Consider the following 17500-nt stretch of genomic DNA (forward strand, 5'->3'; position numbering starts at 1 on the left):
ATGGAATGAATATTGATCGCTGTCTCTCTGTATGTGTCTGTGTCTCCTTCTCTCTCTCTCTCTCTCTCTCTCTCTCTCTCTCTCTCTCTCTCTCTCTCTCTCTCTCTCTCTCTCTCTCTCTCTCTCTCTCTCTCTCTCTCTCTAGTACCTGGGGTTGGTGGAGGTGGAGGAGTCCAGAGGGATGCATGTGTGCGAGGAGGCTGTGAAGAAGCTAAAAGATGTGAGAGCTACAAACAAACACAAACAAACACACACACACACACACACACACACACACACACACACACACACACACACACACCGACAAACACACAGGCACGCGCACACGCACACACATCTGACGGCTCCTCGTCAATCTCACATTGTTTCCAACCCATCTCTTTGTGGTTTAACTTTCTTTTTTGGCTTTCTTTGGCTATTTGATTCTCATCACCTTTTTGCTTCTGTTTCTGATCCGCTTACTTTGCTCCCAGCTCTCTATATATGAGCACCCTGTTCCTCTCTCCCCCTCTCCCCCTCTCTCTCTATCTCTCTCTCCCCCTCCTCCCTCCCTCTCTCTTCCCGACTCAGTGGGATTATGCAAAATCCACACTCCTTATCTGTCAACGTTGGCGTTCAGAGTTTTTACCCGCGGTACTCTGTCTAGCACTCCCATTATCGCTCTCTCTCTCTACACACACACACACACACACACACACACACACACACACACACACACACACAGACAGACACACACACACACACACACACACACACACACACGCACGCACGCACGCACGCACGCACGCACGCACGCACGCACGCACGCACGCACGCACGCACGCACGCACGCACACACACACACACACACACACACACACACACACACACACACACACATACAGACATGCAGAAAGGCCTTATTAAACCGGTGTATTTTTAGCTGGGCCCTGGCGGAGTGTGTTATTAATGCTGCTTGGTGCCCTCCTCTGGAGGAATGGCTGGTGGGGTGCCAGCTCTCTCTCTCTCTCTCTCTCTCTCTCTCTCTCTCTCTCTCTCTCTCTCCCTCTCCCTCTCTCAGATATATACCACTACTGCATTATTTTAAATTCATCCAGTCATATAGAATTAACTGCAGCCCTTTTTTAATACACATAGACAGCAGTATGACGAATGAGCAGGCACATTTAGAAATGTGGGGGAATAGTTCCGGATCATTCTGATTTATTAGGAAGAAACACACAGACACAAAAAGAAGGACGCTTTTTGGTAGTACAAATAATTTCCTTTCTAGGAGAATCCCCCCGGAAAAGGACGCTGTGATGGATGTTGACATTGGAGACACCCTTGCGTCCCCATGTTCACTTTGTGTATCCGTTTCTCTCTGTCTCTCTAACCTTCACTTCATTTACTTATTCTGTCTGGCTAATAACACTTTTTATAAACAAACACACATTGCAGGTCCACACACTCTCAAACACACACACACACACACACACACACACACACACACACACACACACACACACACACACACACACACATACACACACACACACACACAGACGCTGACACAGAGACACACACACACACACACACACACACACACACACACACACACACACACACACACACACACACACACACACACACACTGTATATACGCACACTGAAACGGCTAAGAGACCCTAAAATTACCCTTTTAGCACAACAATGCTACTTCTCAGGACCAATAGGTACAGCAAACATACTTTTATACCCCGACGGGCCTTGTGAGCCCCCCCCCCCCGCTTTACTGAGGAACCCGCCCTATTGATTTGCTTCCTCACAGAGATATCAAGTCCAGTAAACACTTGCTGACGATGATGGGGACTGGACCCTGGCTCACTGAGAGCACCACTTGCATGAGAACATATCGTCTTTCCCTCATTTAGCTCTCTCCCCCAGCTGCCTTGGTCCTCTGATTCAGCCGCCCCGCCCCCTTGTTTTCAGCCGACCTTAAGCCAGCCAACCCCCATGGAACAATGTTTGTGTTTCAATGTCTCTATCTCTCTCTCTCTCTCTCTCTCTCCCTCTCCCTCCCTCCCTCCCTCCCTCCCTCCCTCCCTCCCTCCCTACCTCCCTCCCCCCAGAGCGGGAAGAAGACGGTGAAGGCGGTGCTGTGGGTGTCGGCTGACGGGCTCAGGGTGGTGGATGACAAGACGAAGGTGAGCGGAGCTCTGCTTGTGTCTCCGCTGCATGGACCTCAGTAGTTCATGTCAACAGCTTTGCTGACCGAGCAATGTTTCTGACAAATGGTTTAGGACATTTAGCACATTTTATATTATAAAAATGACTTCACAAAAAATGTAAGCGATAGCATTAATGAAAAAAATCATCCAATACACTGCTCCAATGCAGTTGGACATCAAAGTTTAACCCAAAAAACGTTCAAAGGTTCACCTTGAAACCAACTGCATGGTGAACCCATGTGTTACTTTAGTATTAACACCACGTGTGTGCATTTGTGTACGAGGATATGGATGTGTTTAAATGGTGTGTCACGGTGCTCTAACTCATCCCATGCACTGGAGAAGTGCCACGCCTCCTCCCTGTCCTCGTGTCTCCGGTGAACCGTGCACCGCGATGAGGTCACGCCGGTCTCTGGAGGACCCGCTGCGGGTGGCCGTTACATGCCCGACAACAGTGACACAAGTGCCCATATGTGTGTGTGTAGAGACGATTCAAATTTGAAGGTTTAGTCTGTCCAGGTTTAACATTTATATTCTGTTTTGGGGACCTCATTATTTCTGGTTTAGGTTTTAGACGTTGGTGAGGTCAGCCTGGGGTCATGGCAGGTGCGTCCCCATCTGGTGGCCGCTAGAGTCAATGTTTTCTGGGCCGTGAAAGAATGAACATCTCTGCTGTGTGTGTATCGTGTTATTGTCTCATCTGTATGGTTATTGTGTTATTGCGTGTGTGTGTGTGTGTGTGTGTGTGTGAACTGTTTCCATGGGAACGTAGTGAGGACACAAGGCGTGCCTCTTGCAGTAAACGAATCAAGCTGTGAATGTCGGGAAGGTGATTACATCGCTGAAAACCCCAGAACACACGCGGTCTGCAGTCGGCCCAGACACCGCTACCCGACCACGCCCGCCCACTCACCCTGTTCATAGTGGAACAGACTCAGAGCTTTATTAGTACAGTTTAATGAACAACAGCATTCAATGTAAATTTCTTCCCCATCACTTTCCCTCGGTCTGTGTGCTGCGTACACTGTCTGAACCGTTCATAGCTCAGCGCCCACCGCCCACGGTGCGGACGTCCGGGGGCCCGCTGGGGCCCCAGCTCTGTGACGTCATCCCTGAACGCAGCGGGCTGGCAGTGGGCTGGCAGTGGGCCGGGCGTGGGAGGTCCCTGGCAGACCACCCTCAATGGGGGCCAGAGAGAGAGAGAGAGAGAGAGAGAGAGAGAGAGAGAGAGAGAGAGAGAGAGAGAGAGAGAGAGAGAGAGAGGGAGAGAGATATTGTTGACGTGTTGTTACCGTCTCGTCTGCTTGTTTATTTGAGGTCTTTCCCGTTTTGGGCCTTCCTGACCCCTCTGGTGGGCGCGTCTGGTTGCCATAGTGTCAGGATTTTGACCTGCTACACTCATAGGAATTGGAGGAACGAAAACAATTATTTGGCACACACACACACACACACGCACACGCGCACACACACACACACACACACACACACACACACACACACACACACACACACACACACACACACACACACACACACACACACACACACACACACACACACACACACACACACACACACACTTTGTCCTATAAGAACTGACATACGTGCCGACACACACACTTCCCTCTGCCTCCCCTTTCACCCCAGATCCAGCGGACCCTCTTCATTCACTAATTGGCCCACAATGAATAGCCTGCTATTTTGTCTCCCTTCCTTTTCCTTTGCTTGACCCTCCCGCACCCCCTCCCCTCCCTCGGTCTCTCCCCCTTCATTTGGATTTGAGGAGAGGATGTGTGCTGATGTGTGTGTGAACCCTTTATTCCTCCGTCTCCTTCCTCTTGTCATATATAGCCTCCATGCCTCCCCTTTATATGTCGGGGTTGTAGCAATGGCCAGTGAGGGGGGGGGGGGTAATGTACACAAAGAGCCCTTGAGGGGCCCCCCTCTTCTCCATGGACTCTATAGACTGGGCTGAGTACCCCTCTATTTGTAGTCGGATAGACGAGCAGTGTCAGAAAGACAGCTCCGTTGGGTTCAGCTTGGTTCACGTCTCCTCAGCGACAGACGGACCCCCCTCCCCACACACACGCACACGCACACACACGTGTCTTCCTTCAGCTGCGAGTCCTCTGTTCACAAGATGGAGAGGATGAATAAGGCAATAGGGTGCTGGTGGGGGGGGGATCTCCAGGAGCCCATCAAGCCCTCTTGTGTAAGAGGTTCAGGCTTTTAAGGATGCGTGATGTGTCATTGAACACCCCCCCCCCCCCCCCCCCTCCCTGTCTCTTCTCAGTACACATAAAAAGCCAGTTAAATGAAACACGTGTCGGATGGGATGCCCTCTGGTGAGTCTGTTCAAAGCAATGGATGGACAAGCTTTGCTTCAGCTGTTGAATCTGATCTACCCATGTCTCATGTCTCTCTGTCTTTCTCTTTCTTTCTCTGTTCATCTGTGTGTGCGTTTGTCTCTCTCTCTCTCTCTCTCTCTCTCTCTCTCTCTCTCTCTCTCTCTCTCTCTCTCTCTCTCCCAGGACCTTATCGTGGACCAGACCATAGAGAAGGTGTCCTTCTGCGCCCCGGACCGTAACTACGACAAGGCCTTCTCCTACATCTGCCGCGACGGCACCACCCGGCGCTGGATCTGCCACTGCTTCATGGCCCTCAAGGACTCAGTAAGAACACACACACACTCAGCAGCTCCAGAGACCGGGCTCCATTCCTTGGTTCCGACCCTCGCAGTGTGGCAGGTTCTAGCTTGTGAAGGGGCTGCAGGGAGAGCCGTTCACAGGCAGTTGTAAAGAGCGAGGAGTTAGAAGAGCTGTAAGAGCAGTTCCTGAAACCCATCATACGTCATCGGTCAGGAATGCGCCTGGAGGGTTCTCAGATCTAAACTAAACTCCAAATGAACATACTCACGGCGCATTTCACCCACTAATAGGATGGATGCCTGTGCCATTTAACAAATTACACTCAAATAACAACTCTAAAGTCTTATAGCACAGTATCATCAACAACATACGGACTGCGTTAACTAACGATCTTTAGTTTTCCCAACCGTTATTCACACAGTGTAGGCTCGCTGAGATGAAATGCCCTTTTCCACATGTGCGTGTTTTGACGTTCACCGCCATGCATGTCTGAGAAGGTGGAAGGTGAACGTAGGAAAAAAATACACATGCAAGAATACCAGAGACATAAGGCTGCCACCACACACACACACACACACACACACACACACACACACACACACACACACACACACACACACACACACACACACACACACCAAGCAGACGCACACCAAGCAGACACAGACCAAGGATGTGAGGTCAATTCATAGAGCGTGTCAGTGCGTCTCGCTCTGCAACCTGCGACCGGCAAGCAGCTGGACCCAGACTGGGGAGCCGGATTGATAATCGGGGGCAGGACACAACAGAGCCCTCTCTGTGGGATTAGAGCCTGGGATTAGAATGGAGGCGAGAGAGAGAGACAGAGAGAGAGAGAGAGAGAGAGAGAGAGAGAGAGAGAGAGGAGAGAGAGAGAGAGAGAGAGAGAGAGAGAGAGGGAGGGAGGGAGGGAGAGGGAGGGAGGGAGGGGGAGGGAGGGAGGGAGGGAGGGAGGGAGGGAGGGAGGGAGAGAGAGAGAGAGAGAGGGAGGGAGAGAGAGAGAGAGAGAGAGAGACAGAGAGACAGAGAGACAGAGAGAGAGAGTGGATGAGTCGGGACTTAATTGCAGATTGAAGAGAGATGAGAATGAAATGCGCCGGGCGCCACACAGGGCACAGACGTTTAGTGCACTCTGTCAACCAAAGAGTGTAAGGCGGATAATTGCGAGCTAATGTATGTTCTTAAACAGGAACATCGTAGTGAGATCCATTTTTGATTCCACCCCATTGTGCGAAACGGCCACTGCGAGGAATAAGCAGCGTGTTCTTTTTATGAAACAGTGGTTTGTAATGTCTCTCGGTGCACTGGTGGTAATTGCTTTTGTCTCTCAGCATTCTGTCTGTGGACAAAGGTTGTGACTGTCATCAAAAAATCGTTTAAAGCTGCTGCAGGTAAGATTTGAGAGTTGTAAAGAGGGAGAGAGCAGGAGAGTGCGACATTTAGAAACTAAACGACAATATAATTTCCCCTACGTCCCTGCTCCCTCCCTCCCTACACATCTCCTGCATTGAGAAGTTTTGCATTTTCCATGCAACTGTGAAAGGCAAGATGGATTCTCTGAACCAATCAGGGAAGAGATCCCCTGATTTGTCAGGAATGAGTAAGCACATCCTACACATTCCTGACCAATCAGGTGATGATTTGATGATCACAATTCAGTACATATATAAGTGCATACTGAAAAAAAAGTCAATATGCACTAATATGAAACATGTATGCAATAATATGAAACATATGCAAAGTTAAATAAAAAAAATCCTGAGGCCGGCTCTGTGACGGCCCCGCCCTGACGCCTGTCGTTGTCCTCCACTCCACCAGGGGGAGAGGCTGAGCCACGCCGTGGGCTGTGCCTTCGCCGCATGCCTGGAGAGGAAGCAGCGGCGGGAGAAGGAGTGCGGCGTCACGGCCTCCTTCGACGCCAGCCGCACCTCCTTCGTGCGCGAGGGCTCGTTCCGTGTCGCGTCCTCCTCCTCCTCCGCCTCCTCTGGCCAGCAGGGCGGCGGCAGCGGCACCGCTGAGCGAGAAGACATCATGAAGCTGCAGGAAAAGAAGAAAGGTGGGTCATGATAATCATGATAAACTCATTTCATTTAGAAAAATGCAATCATTTTTCAAAAAGTGCTTGTATAGCACTCTTTAAACCAACGTTTACTAATTAGGTTACAAACAATAAAAACCTCCATATCACAGAAAACGTGTACGCACCCAGCAGCCCCCACACCATCAGCACCCTACACCGTCAGCACCCTACACCATACACCGTCAGCACCCTACACCATACACCATCATCACCCTACACCATACACTGTCAGCACCCTATACCGTCAGCACCCTACACCATCATCACCCTACACCATACACCGTCAGCACCCTACACCATACACCATCAGCACCCTACACCATACACCGTCAGCACCCGACAGCATCATCACCCTACACCGTCAGCACCATACACCATCAGCACCCTACACCATACACCGTCAGCACCCTACACCATCATCACCCTACACCATCATCACCCTACACCATACACCGTCAGCACCCTACACCCTCAGCACCATCAGCACCCTACACCATCAGCACCCTACAGCATCATCACCCTACACCATCAGCACCGTCAGCACCCTTCACCATCTGCAAAGCAGCACTGCCCATTTCCTGTTTCATTTCTTCATCCACTCACAGCATCCTGTCGCCCTCCCGCTCCTCCCTCTCTCTCTCTCTCTCTCTCTCTCTCTCTCTCTCTCTCTCTCTCTCTCTCTCTCTCTCTCCCCCTCTCTCTCTCCCCGTCCTCAGAAATGCCCAGTGCCGTCCCGGCCCTGCCTCCCGGCGCGGCCTCCCCCCCCGAGGGCACAGCGTCCCCCCTGGAGCCCGGCGGGCCGCACGCCATCCCCCGGCGCCACGCGCCCATTGAGCAGCTGGTGCGGCAGGGCTCCTTCAGGGGCTTCCCGGCGCTCAGCCAGAAGAACTCGCCCTTCAAGAGGCAGTTGTCCCTGAGGCTCAACGACCTGCCCTCCACGCTGCAGCGCAGGACCGACTTCGAAACCCCCGGAGGTGAGTCCCCAGTCCGGCACCAGACCCCCCACCACACGGACCCCCTCCTGGGACCGGCCCACTGTAATGGCATTCAAGCCCCCCGGCTCATCCTTGAAGTAGCACATCTGTTTGGCATTTGAAAAGATAGTGTGTGTGTGTGTTTGTGGGTGTGTGTGTGTGTGTGTGTGTGTGTGTGTGTGTGTGTGTGTGTGTGTGTGTGTGTGTGTGTGTGTGTGTGTGTGTGTGTGTGTGTGTGTGTGTGTGTGTGTGTGTGTGTGTGTGTGTGTGTGTGAGTGTGTGTGTGTTTGTTTGTGCCCGTCCAACGCTCCTTCAGTGGCTTCACATCGGCTCATGCACGTTGAGCTACCAGGGTGGAACATGTACTTCAATTAACTTCCACCACCCGGCATTAATTACTATGCATCTGCTCCATCTCTCCGGAGTCAATCATCCCTCTTTATCTGTCTCTCTGTCAGTCTCTCTGTCTCCCTCTCCCTCTCTCCCTGGATCTCTCCCTCTCTCTCTCTCTGTCTCTCTGTCCCTCTCCCTCCTTATCTCTCTCCCTGTCTCTCTCTCTATCTCTCTATCTCTCTATCTCTCTCTCTCACTCTTTCCCTCCCTCTTTATCTCTCGCTGTCTCTCTCTATCTCTCTCTCTCTCTCTCTCTCTCTCTCTCTCTCTCTCTCTCTCTCTCTCTCTCTCTCTCTCTCTCTCTCTCTCTCTCTGTCTCTCTCTCTCTCTCTCTCTCTCCCTCTCCCTCTCTCCCTCTCTCTCGATCTCGTTCTGTCTGGTTCCTCACTTCCTGTTGTGCGTATGCGTTCCGGGATACCTCCTGAGTGAGCGGAGCGGCGGCGCTCTGAGGAGTGGTGAGGGGAGCCGTGTCTCCCTGGCGTTCCCTGAGGCGCCGCCGCTGGTTCATTAAAACGGTGTCAGCCCCAGCGTCTGTCCGTCACACCCCTACTGTGACTCAGGGACATATCCAGTCACCCTCCCCCACGCCACCACCGCCACCTCCAGCACCACCACCACCCGGCGTCTGTCATGTCGTTCAGTGTGTATCTCCACACTGGGGTGGATGAGTGAGGTGGTGGAGGGCTAATGGTGTGATTTGCAGTCAGAGCTCTCACTCTCTGACTGAGCCCAGCCTATGATGATCTGCAGACCCCCCTCCCCCCCACCCCCCCCTCCCCTCCCTCGCCCCATGTTCCTGTCAGGGATGAGTCCTGTTTACTGGCAGCTCAATGACAGGATGCTCATAACATGTATGCATACACATGCACGCACACACACACACACACGCACACACAGACACACACACACACACACACTCACAAACACACACACGCACACACACTCTCTTGCATTTTCTTTCTCACTCTCAAACATACACACACACACACACACACACCAAAACACATGCACACACAGTACACTGAGGCAAACACACCACAGTGTCTTATGCACGGTAGAGTCATATCCTCAGCGATCCTGAAGAGTGAGGCTTAGTACGACAATAGCGGGGATGGAGAGTGAGCAAACGGGTAAACCACCTAAGATCAGGATGTTATGAAAACACTTTATGAGGTGATTGCTTTCCCTTAAATCTCCTCTAATGGCTGAATCTCATGCCGCTTTAATCCCCTGAACACAATCGTCTTTCTCGCTCGTGCACTCACTCTTGCTCTCGCTCTGTTGCACTCTCTCTCTCTGTCTCTCTCTGTAGCTCTCTCTCTCACCCACACAAACATACAACAAACACACACACACACCAATACCAACACACACACACACACACACACACACATACACACACGCACACACACACAGCAGTTATATCCGATAGGGTTGCCTCTGTGCTCCCTTGTGGTGCTCTGTGAACAATGTGTGTATTGATTTGTGTGGTCAATCAGCTGCACTGGTTAGCCTGGGCCCAGGACACACCTTCTGTCAGCCCTTAAAGCTGTCACTATGCTCTGGGAACAGAAAGAAACACACACACACACACACACACAAATGCCCCCCCCACACACACACACACACACACACACACACACACACACACACCCACCTTGCCTTCGTCCCGTCATGCGTTCAAGGTCACGGACCGCTCAACCAAACCCCATTGTGTGAGTGTGTGTGTGTGTGTGTGTGTGTGTGTGTGTGTGTGTGTGTGTGTGTGTGTGTGTGTGTGTGTGTGTGTGTGTGTGTGTGTGTGTGTGTGTGTGTGTGTGTGTGTGTGTGTGTGTGTCCACAACAGTAAGACTGTTGGGCTAGATTACTTTCGATCTATTCAGTCAACCTCGGTAAACACAAAGGTTCAAAGCAGGTCTCTTCAGATGGTCCTGGGAGATCGGGGAGCTGATACTCTCTCCCAAAGCCAGGCATTGTGAGGCACGGTTAGAAGGGAAGGAGATGGTGCGTCTAACTCACAGATTCCCAACCCCCGGTGCCCGGACCGGAGCCGGGTCGTAGACCCGTTATTATTCTTGAAATATTTCCCAAAAAAAGTATAACTTATTTCCTCTACATAGCCATAAAATCGATCAATATACAACTAAACCATTGTACATTAGGCACTGTAATTGCACCGTGTATTTGCACTATTTTGTGTTTATACTCTCAGGTGAATTTTCTTGTGTTTTTCTCAAGCATTTCATTGCTTTTGCTTTAATCGTTGAAATATGACAAATAAACCATCTTGAAAAACAGCCACATCCTATGCTTAAAAATTCTGCATCTTAAAATTAAGGCATTAAAATTGACGGAGGACCATTTGTCCTCCAAACTCTCTGAATATGCCGATCCTTGGAACAAAAAAAGGTTGTGAACTCCTGGTCTGAGCTCCGCCTGCTGCGGCCGGCAGGCTGTGGCAGCGCAGAGGAACACGGCTGAGGAGGATAGACAGACACCGTGCTCCAGCGCATCCTTCCTGTAGAGCGTGTCGCCCCGATCCTTTTTGTTTTTACCAACACAACCCACTCATTATGGTGCATTGTGTAGGACACCTGACGCACAACACATCGTCCAGGAGAAAACGTTGAATAGGGCACCATGGAGATGAAGGCTGTGGGAAGAGAAAGAGGATAATAGCAGAGGTAGATTCAAAAGGAGGGGGGCTTTGAGGGGGCATAGACTCTCAACACTATGTTCTCAAAGTCCTTCTTCTGTTCCGTTTTCTGCTTTGACTTCTGTCTACCCTATCCTTTTTTTAGACGTTTTTGGAGCAGAGTGGGGGCCCTTGAATTGTGTGCTTCTGTGTTTGGGTATGTGTATGTTGGTGTGCACATGTGTATTGAATAGAGTGCGTGTGCGTTGTATGTTGAATTGAAGTGTATTCTTGTGTATGTGTGTGTGTGTGTGTGCACGTGGTGAATATATCTGTGTGTCTGTGTGTGTGTGTGTGTGTGTGTGTGTGTGTGTGTGTGTGTGTGTGCGTGTGTGCGTGCGTGCGTGCGTGCGTGCGTGCGTGCGTGCGTGCGTGCGTGCGTGCGTGCGTGCGTGCGTGCGTGCGTGCGTGCGTGCGTGCGTGCGTGCGTGCGTGCGTGTGTGTGTGTGTGTTTTTGGGTGTGGTGGTTCAAGGCTTTATTCCAAAGCAAGACAAGGACTGGGAGACAGGAACATCCTGCCATTGTACGAGTCCTGGGCTGGGAAAGTCAAACACGGCGGAGTCATTTGAAAGAAGCAGCTAATGCTCTCTGCTAAATCTGCAGCTTCTGGAATTTCCAATATGGAGCCTGAACATGACTCAGCGGATTATTAAAAAAGAAACACATACATGCAGTATTCATCATCTGCGCTTGGTTATTTCTGGCACCACAGAAAGTGTGTGTAAATGAGGCTGTGAGCTATGAAACTATTCACTCTAGAGTGAATAAGGTTTTATGTATGGGGTGTGTGTGGCTATGCTGTTTTGTTAATCAGCGGATAGCCTCACAGTTAGCCTCGTCTGCACTTTATATGTGCCTGATGCTCACCGGATCTGTTACCCAATTAATCAAAGAATGACCCTCCTCTCTCTTCTTTTCCTCCTCCTCCTTCCCCCTAATCCTCCTCCTCCTCCTCTACTACCTCGTCCTCGTCCTCCTCTTCCTCTTCCTCCTCCTCCTCCTCCTCCTCCTCCTCCTCCTCCTCCTTCCTCCTCTCTCAATCTTTTCCACTAGAACTAGAGATGGACCTGGGTTTGTCTGATGAGCCCGACTGCATCAACGCCCTCTGCAGCCAGATCAACGCCTCCTTCACCAAGCCCCCAGACGAGTACTTCACCCTTCCCGTCAGCTCCTCCAACGGGCTCCCGGCCTGCACCGGGCCCCCCGCCCTGCCCCCCCCACCTGCACCGGTGCAAGGTACGAGAGCTGAGCGGCACGGCCCTCAAACCTCCCCAGGAAGAAGCTTTCTCCTGTCGGACATTGGTTCTTTTTGCCGAAGATACTTATTAATAACTTATGGGCTATGGGAGTCACAAATAAAAAAAGAAAAGAAAAGTTTTACACTTAAAATGGTTATCTTTTATGTTCTGCTTGGTTTTGTTCTGTAAAGTAAAATAAAATATGTCGCACAAAAAGATCGGACAAACTCAGGACTCAGGAAGCACAGGTTTCTGAACCGTGCACACGGGTCCCCATGGCGACCGACTCCTGGCTCACGCTGAAAAGTAAAAAATACCCGATTTTTTATTGATCTTCCCTTTCCCCCCCTATCTATCTGTTTGCATCAGCCACCTCTTCCTGGGTGCAGGCAGACCCTCCGCTCCACTCTCCTCCCACCGTTTCCATGGCGATGCAGATGCACAGCGGACACAGGCGCACGCCGTCCGAGGCCGAGCGGTGGCTTGAAGAGGTCGCCAAGGCCGTCCATGCACAGCAACAGACCCCTCCCCCTTCATCTATGGCCCCGCCCTCGGCCCCCATCTTCCCCACCATCCCCGGCCCGCCCACCATGTCCAGTCAGTCCATCTCCAGTCAGGTCGCCAAGTCGTCCGGCCCGGTGTCCTCCGTCTCCATGTCCCACGGCGGCATGGCCAATCCCCTGATGTCCGTCTCAGGACCCTCCCCCATGCCCCTCCCACCCATGTCCCTATCCTCCATCCCGCTGATCCCGGGTCCTCCCATGTCCGGCCCCCCCATGTCCCTCCCCTCCATGTCCATCCCCACCATGTCCGGCCCCAGCATGTCCGGGGCCCCCATGATGCAGCCCTCCCTCCCCGGGCCCCCAGGGGGCCCCCTCTCGGGCTCCATGCAGCCCTTCCCGCTGGGCTTCGACCCGGCCCCGGCCCCGGCCCCGGGGGGAATGTTCTCCGCCCAGCCCGTGCAGCCGGCCTTCGTGCCCATGCAGAGCTACATGCCGGGCCTGGCAAGCAGCATGACCTACCCCAGCGTGCCCGTGGTGGGCATCACGCCGTCCCAGATGGTGGCCAATGTCTTCTGCACAGCCGCTGGCTCGTCAGGCGGCCCCATGGGCTCGCTGGGCGGGGGGGCCAAGGTGGGCTCGCTCGGAGTGGCGGTCGGCCATCACCACTCTTACACCGGGGGGCCGGGCGCCATCGTACACGCTGTGGGCTATTCCACGCCCACGTTCCCCTCCGGCCAACCACTGCCCGCCATGGTGAACGGGCTGCCCGGGCACGGCGCCGCCCCCACCGGCATGGGCCTGCTGAACGGCAACGCCAACGGCGGCGGGAACGGCCGAGGCGGAGGCAGCGTCTGGCCCCCGGAGGGGAGCCAGCTCACCGCCCCACCTGGCCGCGTGGTTTCCCAGGAGGCAGACCGCTTCGAGGCCAAATGGGCGGCGCTGGAGAGCAGGCCCGCGGTGGCGGGCAAGGCAGCGGCGGCGGCGGCGGCCAACCCCTTCTCCAACGATTTGCAGAAGACATTTGAGATCGAGCTCTGATATGGAGACACAAGCCTTAGCGCTATTAGCCGTAGCGCTGGCAGTCCCCGGAGTCAACCGAGCGGTAGTTCTGGCGCTTTCTCATGAAGCAGGATGCAACCACCCCATCCCCCATCCACCGTTCTAGCCTAGCCTCCGTCCCACGATAGCCTAGCCACTCGCTAACGCCTCTCTCCGAGGAGTGGATGGGGTTTATTCATCGGATCGCTTACATGACCCTCAACGGATGGCTGAGGCAGCGGCAGAGGAAGTGGGCAGGTTGCTTAGCGCCTGGATCCCGGGACCGGGCGCTCGTCGGCTGAACCTGTCCACCGCCTCTCGGCGTTGGCTCGTGTCCGCAGTGCTCACCGCCGCCACGCTCCTACTGGTCCACGCCGCTCAGATTTAACCGACATCCCCCACTAAAGGCTGCAGGCCGCGGGCAGCGTGTATAGACCCAGGACATTGGGGACGCCACCTGGTACATTCCTGTCCATTACCTGTCTTCGCCATTTTCTTTCTTTCTTTTTTTTCCTTCCTTCCTGTGTGGGGTAGGGCGTTCTGTAAGCTAGCAGACAGGCCTTTATCTGCCGTGGCCACGGGGCAGGACGAACGGAGGGGCAGAGATGGAAGGACTGTCAGCTGAAGAGATTAATGGAGATTTAAACCAAGCACAGCCCAGCGGGCCGCTGAGCGCAGAAGAACCGGCCAATGGGACGCAGTTGACCCAACAGGAGAGGATGAAATCACTTATAGTGGAAGAGATCGATGGCCAAAAGGATTTTATTATTTATTGAATTTTATAGTTATTATTATTATTATTATTATTATTATTTTGAATTGTAACACGTTATAGTTATATCTCAAGTATCACTTTTCTAAACAGTGTGAGAGGGGCAGCCTGTTTTATTAATTGTTCATTTCTCTCCATGTATTTATTTAGTTTAACTTTAAAGGACGGGAAACAAATGAGTAGACAGACAATGGATGTGATTGGGGGGGGGGGGGGGACGACAACGACATAAGACATGATTCCCACAGGAACCGTGAACGGAACCAGATTGCCAATGATAACAGGCCAGTATACCACCGCCTGGCGTTGTGTCACCACACACACACACACACAAGATGTGGAGAGTGTAAATAGAAGCATGCTTTATGGCCCAATAGCTGTCATGTTATTCCACTGCATCCAGAAACAGGTCAGTCCCCCCCAATGTTCCCCAGGCTATACATGGAACCAGAACACAATACAAACACCACCGCAAGACCCACTGGGATTGGGTGGGAACACTCCAGACGCCTGGAGAGATACAAACTCAGTGACTCTCTTTGGTGACACCCCCCCCCCCCCCCCCCCCCCATGACACTGTGCAAGCGGTTCCTCAAAGACAATGCACTACATTCCAGCTGTGAGTGCCCCCCCTCTGCAGGGTCTGGATACAGGGTTTAGAGCGCGGTCCCCTCCACTGTGACCCGCGCCAGGGGGCCCCCGCGTGGCCCCCGCCATTATCAGCAGCGCTTCAAAAACCAAAACATAACCGGGGGAACGGGAGGAGCGGTGAGACGGGAGAGATGGAGAGAGCGGGAAAATGTAGGAATAATAGAGAGAGAGAGAGAGAGAGAGAGAGAGAGAGAGAGAGAGAGAGAGAGAGAGAGAGAGAGAGAGAGAGAGAGAGAGAGAGAGAGAGAGAGAGAGAGAGAGAGAGAACGGAAGTGAGACAAGCGACAGGAAAAGGCATGAGTAGGGAATATAAAGGGACGAATGGATGGAGGAGGAAATACAAGAGTTTGCTGGGAAAGTGATGGAGAGGAGCGGATGGCGGTCGGAGCCAGGAGAGAGATGTGTGGCAGCGGGGCGATCAAAGGGGGAATGCTAACCGCGGAACAAAGACATGTTCATCACCTAGCATACCGCCGGACGTGGACCGCCTTTGACCAGTGGAACAGACCAGCTCTGTGAACGCTCCCCTCTACGCCTACACATGCAACACACCCGCACACAGATACACGTACACATTCAACACACACACAAACGTGCACACGCACACAAACACAAACTCCCAATCCAACATCGCATCAACGCCTCTTAAAAAACCCTGCATTGAAGAACAGCTCTTTTCACTCATCTATCGTAGAGCCACATATTACAAGGCTGGAATCACATGCAATGTTATTTTTTACAGTATGCTCAACTCCATATATAGCTAATGTAAACCTCCGGCGCGTCAGGGCGTCAAGTGTTTAGACTCGCTGTTCGAGGCATGAAGGATGGGTTCCTTTCAGAGGCCACGGTGTTACGAGAGAATACAAGTAAGACCCTGCGAGATAGAAAGAATCTCGGTTCGGAACAGCTTGGTGTGTCACAAAAAAAAACGCAAAAAAACACAACAATAACAGGGCTTTTCTGGACTGCCAGGGCAGTCCCATGGTCTCCAGAGCTTCTAGTACAACATGCTAAGAATCAGACCATAGCTACATTAGCATGGGTTAGCCGATTCCCCATGGCCCTTTCATACGATGTATGGCACATTACATCCCCAGTCAATTATGGCAGCAAATCAGAAGAAGTAATTGGAAAACAAGGGTTTTATCCTCATTGGTTCTCAACAAGAGTAGTCAAATGACAACAGCAGCTGTCTGTTTCATATGGCGACAATTAGAGTCGTTATGAAGACACTGTTATCTCTAAAGGGGATTCCCATTGGTCACTTTAATTCCTTTCCCTCTCTTCCATTGGGTTAGAGGAGCTCAGTGATCCCCTTTGAAAAGGGGGACCACGATCTCCAACAGATCCATTCACATTGACACCGCACAGTCTCAAATGTATGGGACTCGATACTGTCCATCCCAGGGGATTACGCCTCGGCTGGCTCGAACAAATCGCTATTCTCCCTCTCTAGATCGCTCTATTTAGGAGACAAATCAATCAAACAAGAAATTAATATTTTATTTCTTAGAAATATTGTTCTTTTTTATTTGTACTCTTCTGACTCTTTTTTCATGCCCTCCAAATTCTATGTAGGTTAATTATGTTAAAGCATTAAAGCGAAACTAAATGACCTCATACACTTGATTGTAAAACCATAGGTTAGAGATGGTAACAAAAACAAACCAGTGGAGTTTATTTTTAATCTTTATTTACAGATTTTTTGTATTTAAACCTACATATTTGTATTGTAATTACATTGTACAAAAGATGGAAATAAAGTAATATAATATTACACCTTGTTTTTTGCTATGGCTGTTGTATTTGTTATTCTCTCTCTCTCTCTCTCTCTCTCTCTCTTTCTCTCTCTCTCTCTCTCTCTCTCTCTCTCTCTCTCTCTCTCTCTCTCTCTCCTCTCTCTCTCTCTCTCTCTCTCTCTCTCTCTCTCTCTCTCTCTCTCTCTCTCACACATGGAGGGGTATGCAACTCTCAACCAGTAATAGACCTACGATGACGAGGAGAGGAGGGTGAAGTAAACATTATTCTTGCGGTATAAATAGACAGATGCACAGTGTCATTAAAGCCAAGTAAGCTAATGCCCGTGGAATTGTTTGAATTAACCAATAGATTTATCCATCAGACACACACAAGGACACACACTTCGTTAACCGTAAAATGAAAAGGCCTAATGGCCTGCCCTGTTTACTTTTTATTGGTAGTCAAATTAAGATAAAGAAGAGGCCTATTTTATCTACGAGTAACAAACAGAAAAACAAATGTTAACAGAGGTAATA

General features: G+C 51.5%; 1 protein-coding gene across 4 annotated transcripts in view; it reads left to right on the top strand.

Moving 5' to 3' along the window:
* The window catches only part of numbl (NUMB like endocytic adaptor protein), a 50170-nt gene extending 35059 nt beyond the window's left edge, over window positions 1–15111 (top strand). For 3 of the 4 annotated variants that reach the window (XM_056611814.1, XM_056611811.1, XM_056611813.1), the window contains exons 3-9: window positions 146–220; window positions 2112–2186; window positions 4742–4882; window positions 6695–6932; window positions 7673–7930; window positions 12073–12255; window positions 12627–15111. In XM_056611814.1, coding sequence (XP_056467789.1) covers window positions 146–220; window positions 2112–2186; window positions 4742–4882; window positions 6695–6932; window positions 7673–7930; window positions 12073–12255; window positions 12627–13798 — 2142 coding nt within the window. In that variant the 3' untranslated portion in view covers window positions 13799–15111. The remainder of the gene's footprint in view (window positions 1–145; window positions 221–2111; window positions 2187–4741; window positions 4883–6694; window positions 6933–7672; window positions 7931–12072; window positions 12256–12626) is intronic. The other variant, XM_056611812.1, reaches the window with a different exon arrangement.
* The last annotated feature ends 2389 nt before the right edge of the window (window positions 15112–17500 follow it).

This window comes from Gadus chalcogrammus, chromosome 16 (genome assembly GCF_026213295.1).
Source record: "Gadus chalcogrammus isolate NIFS_2021 chromosome 16, NIFS_Gcha_1.0, whole genome shotgun sequence".
In the NCBI taxonomy this organism is placed as follows: Eukaryota; Metazoa; Chordata; class Actinopteri; order Gadiformes; family Gadidae; genus Gadus; species Gadus chalcogrammus.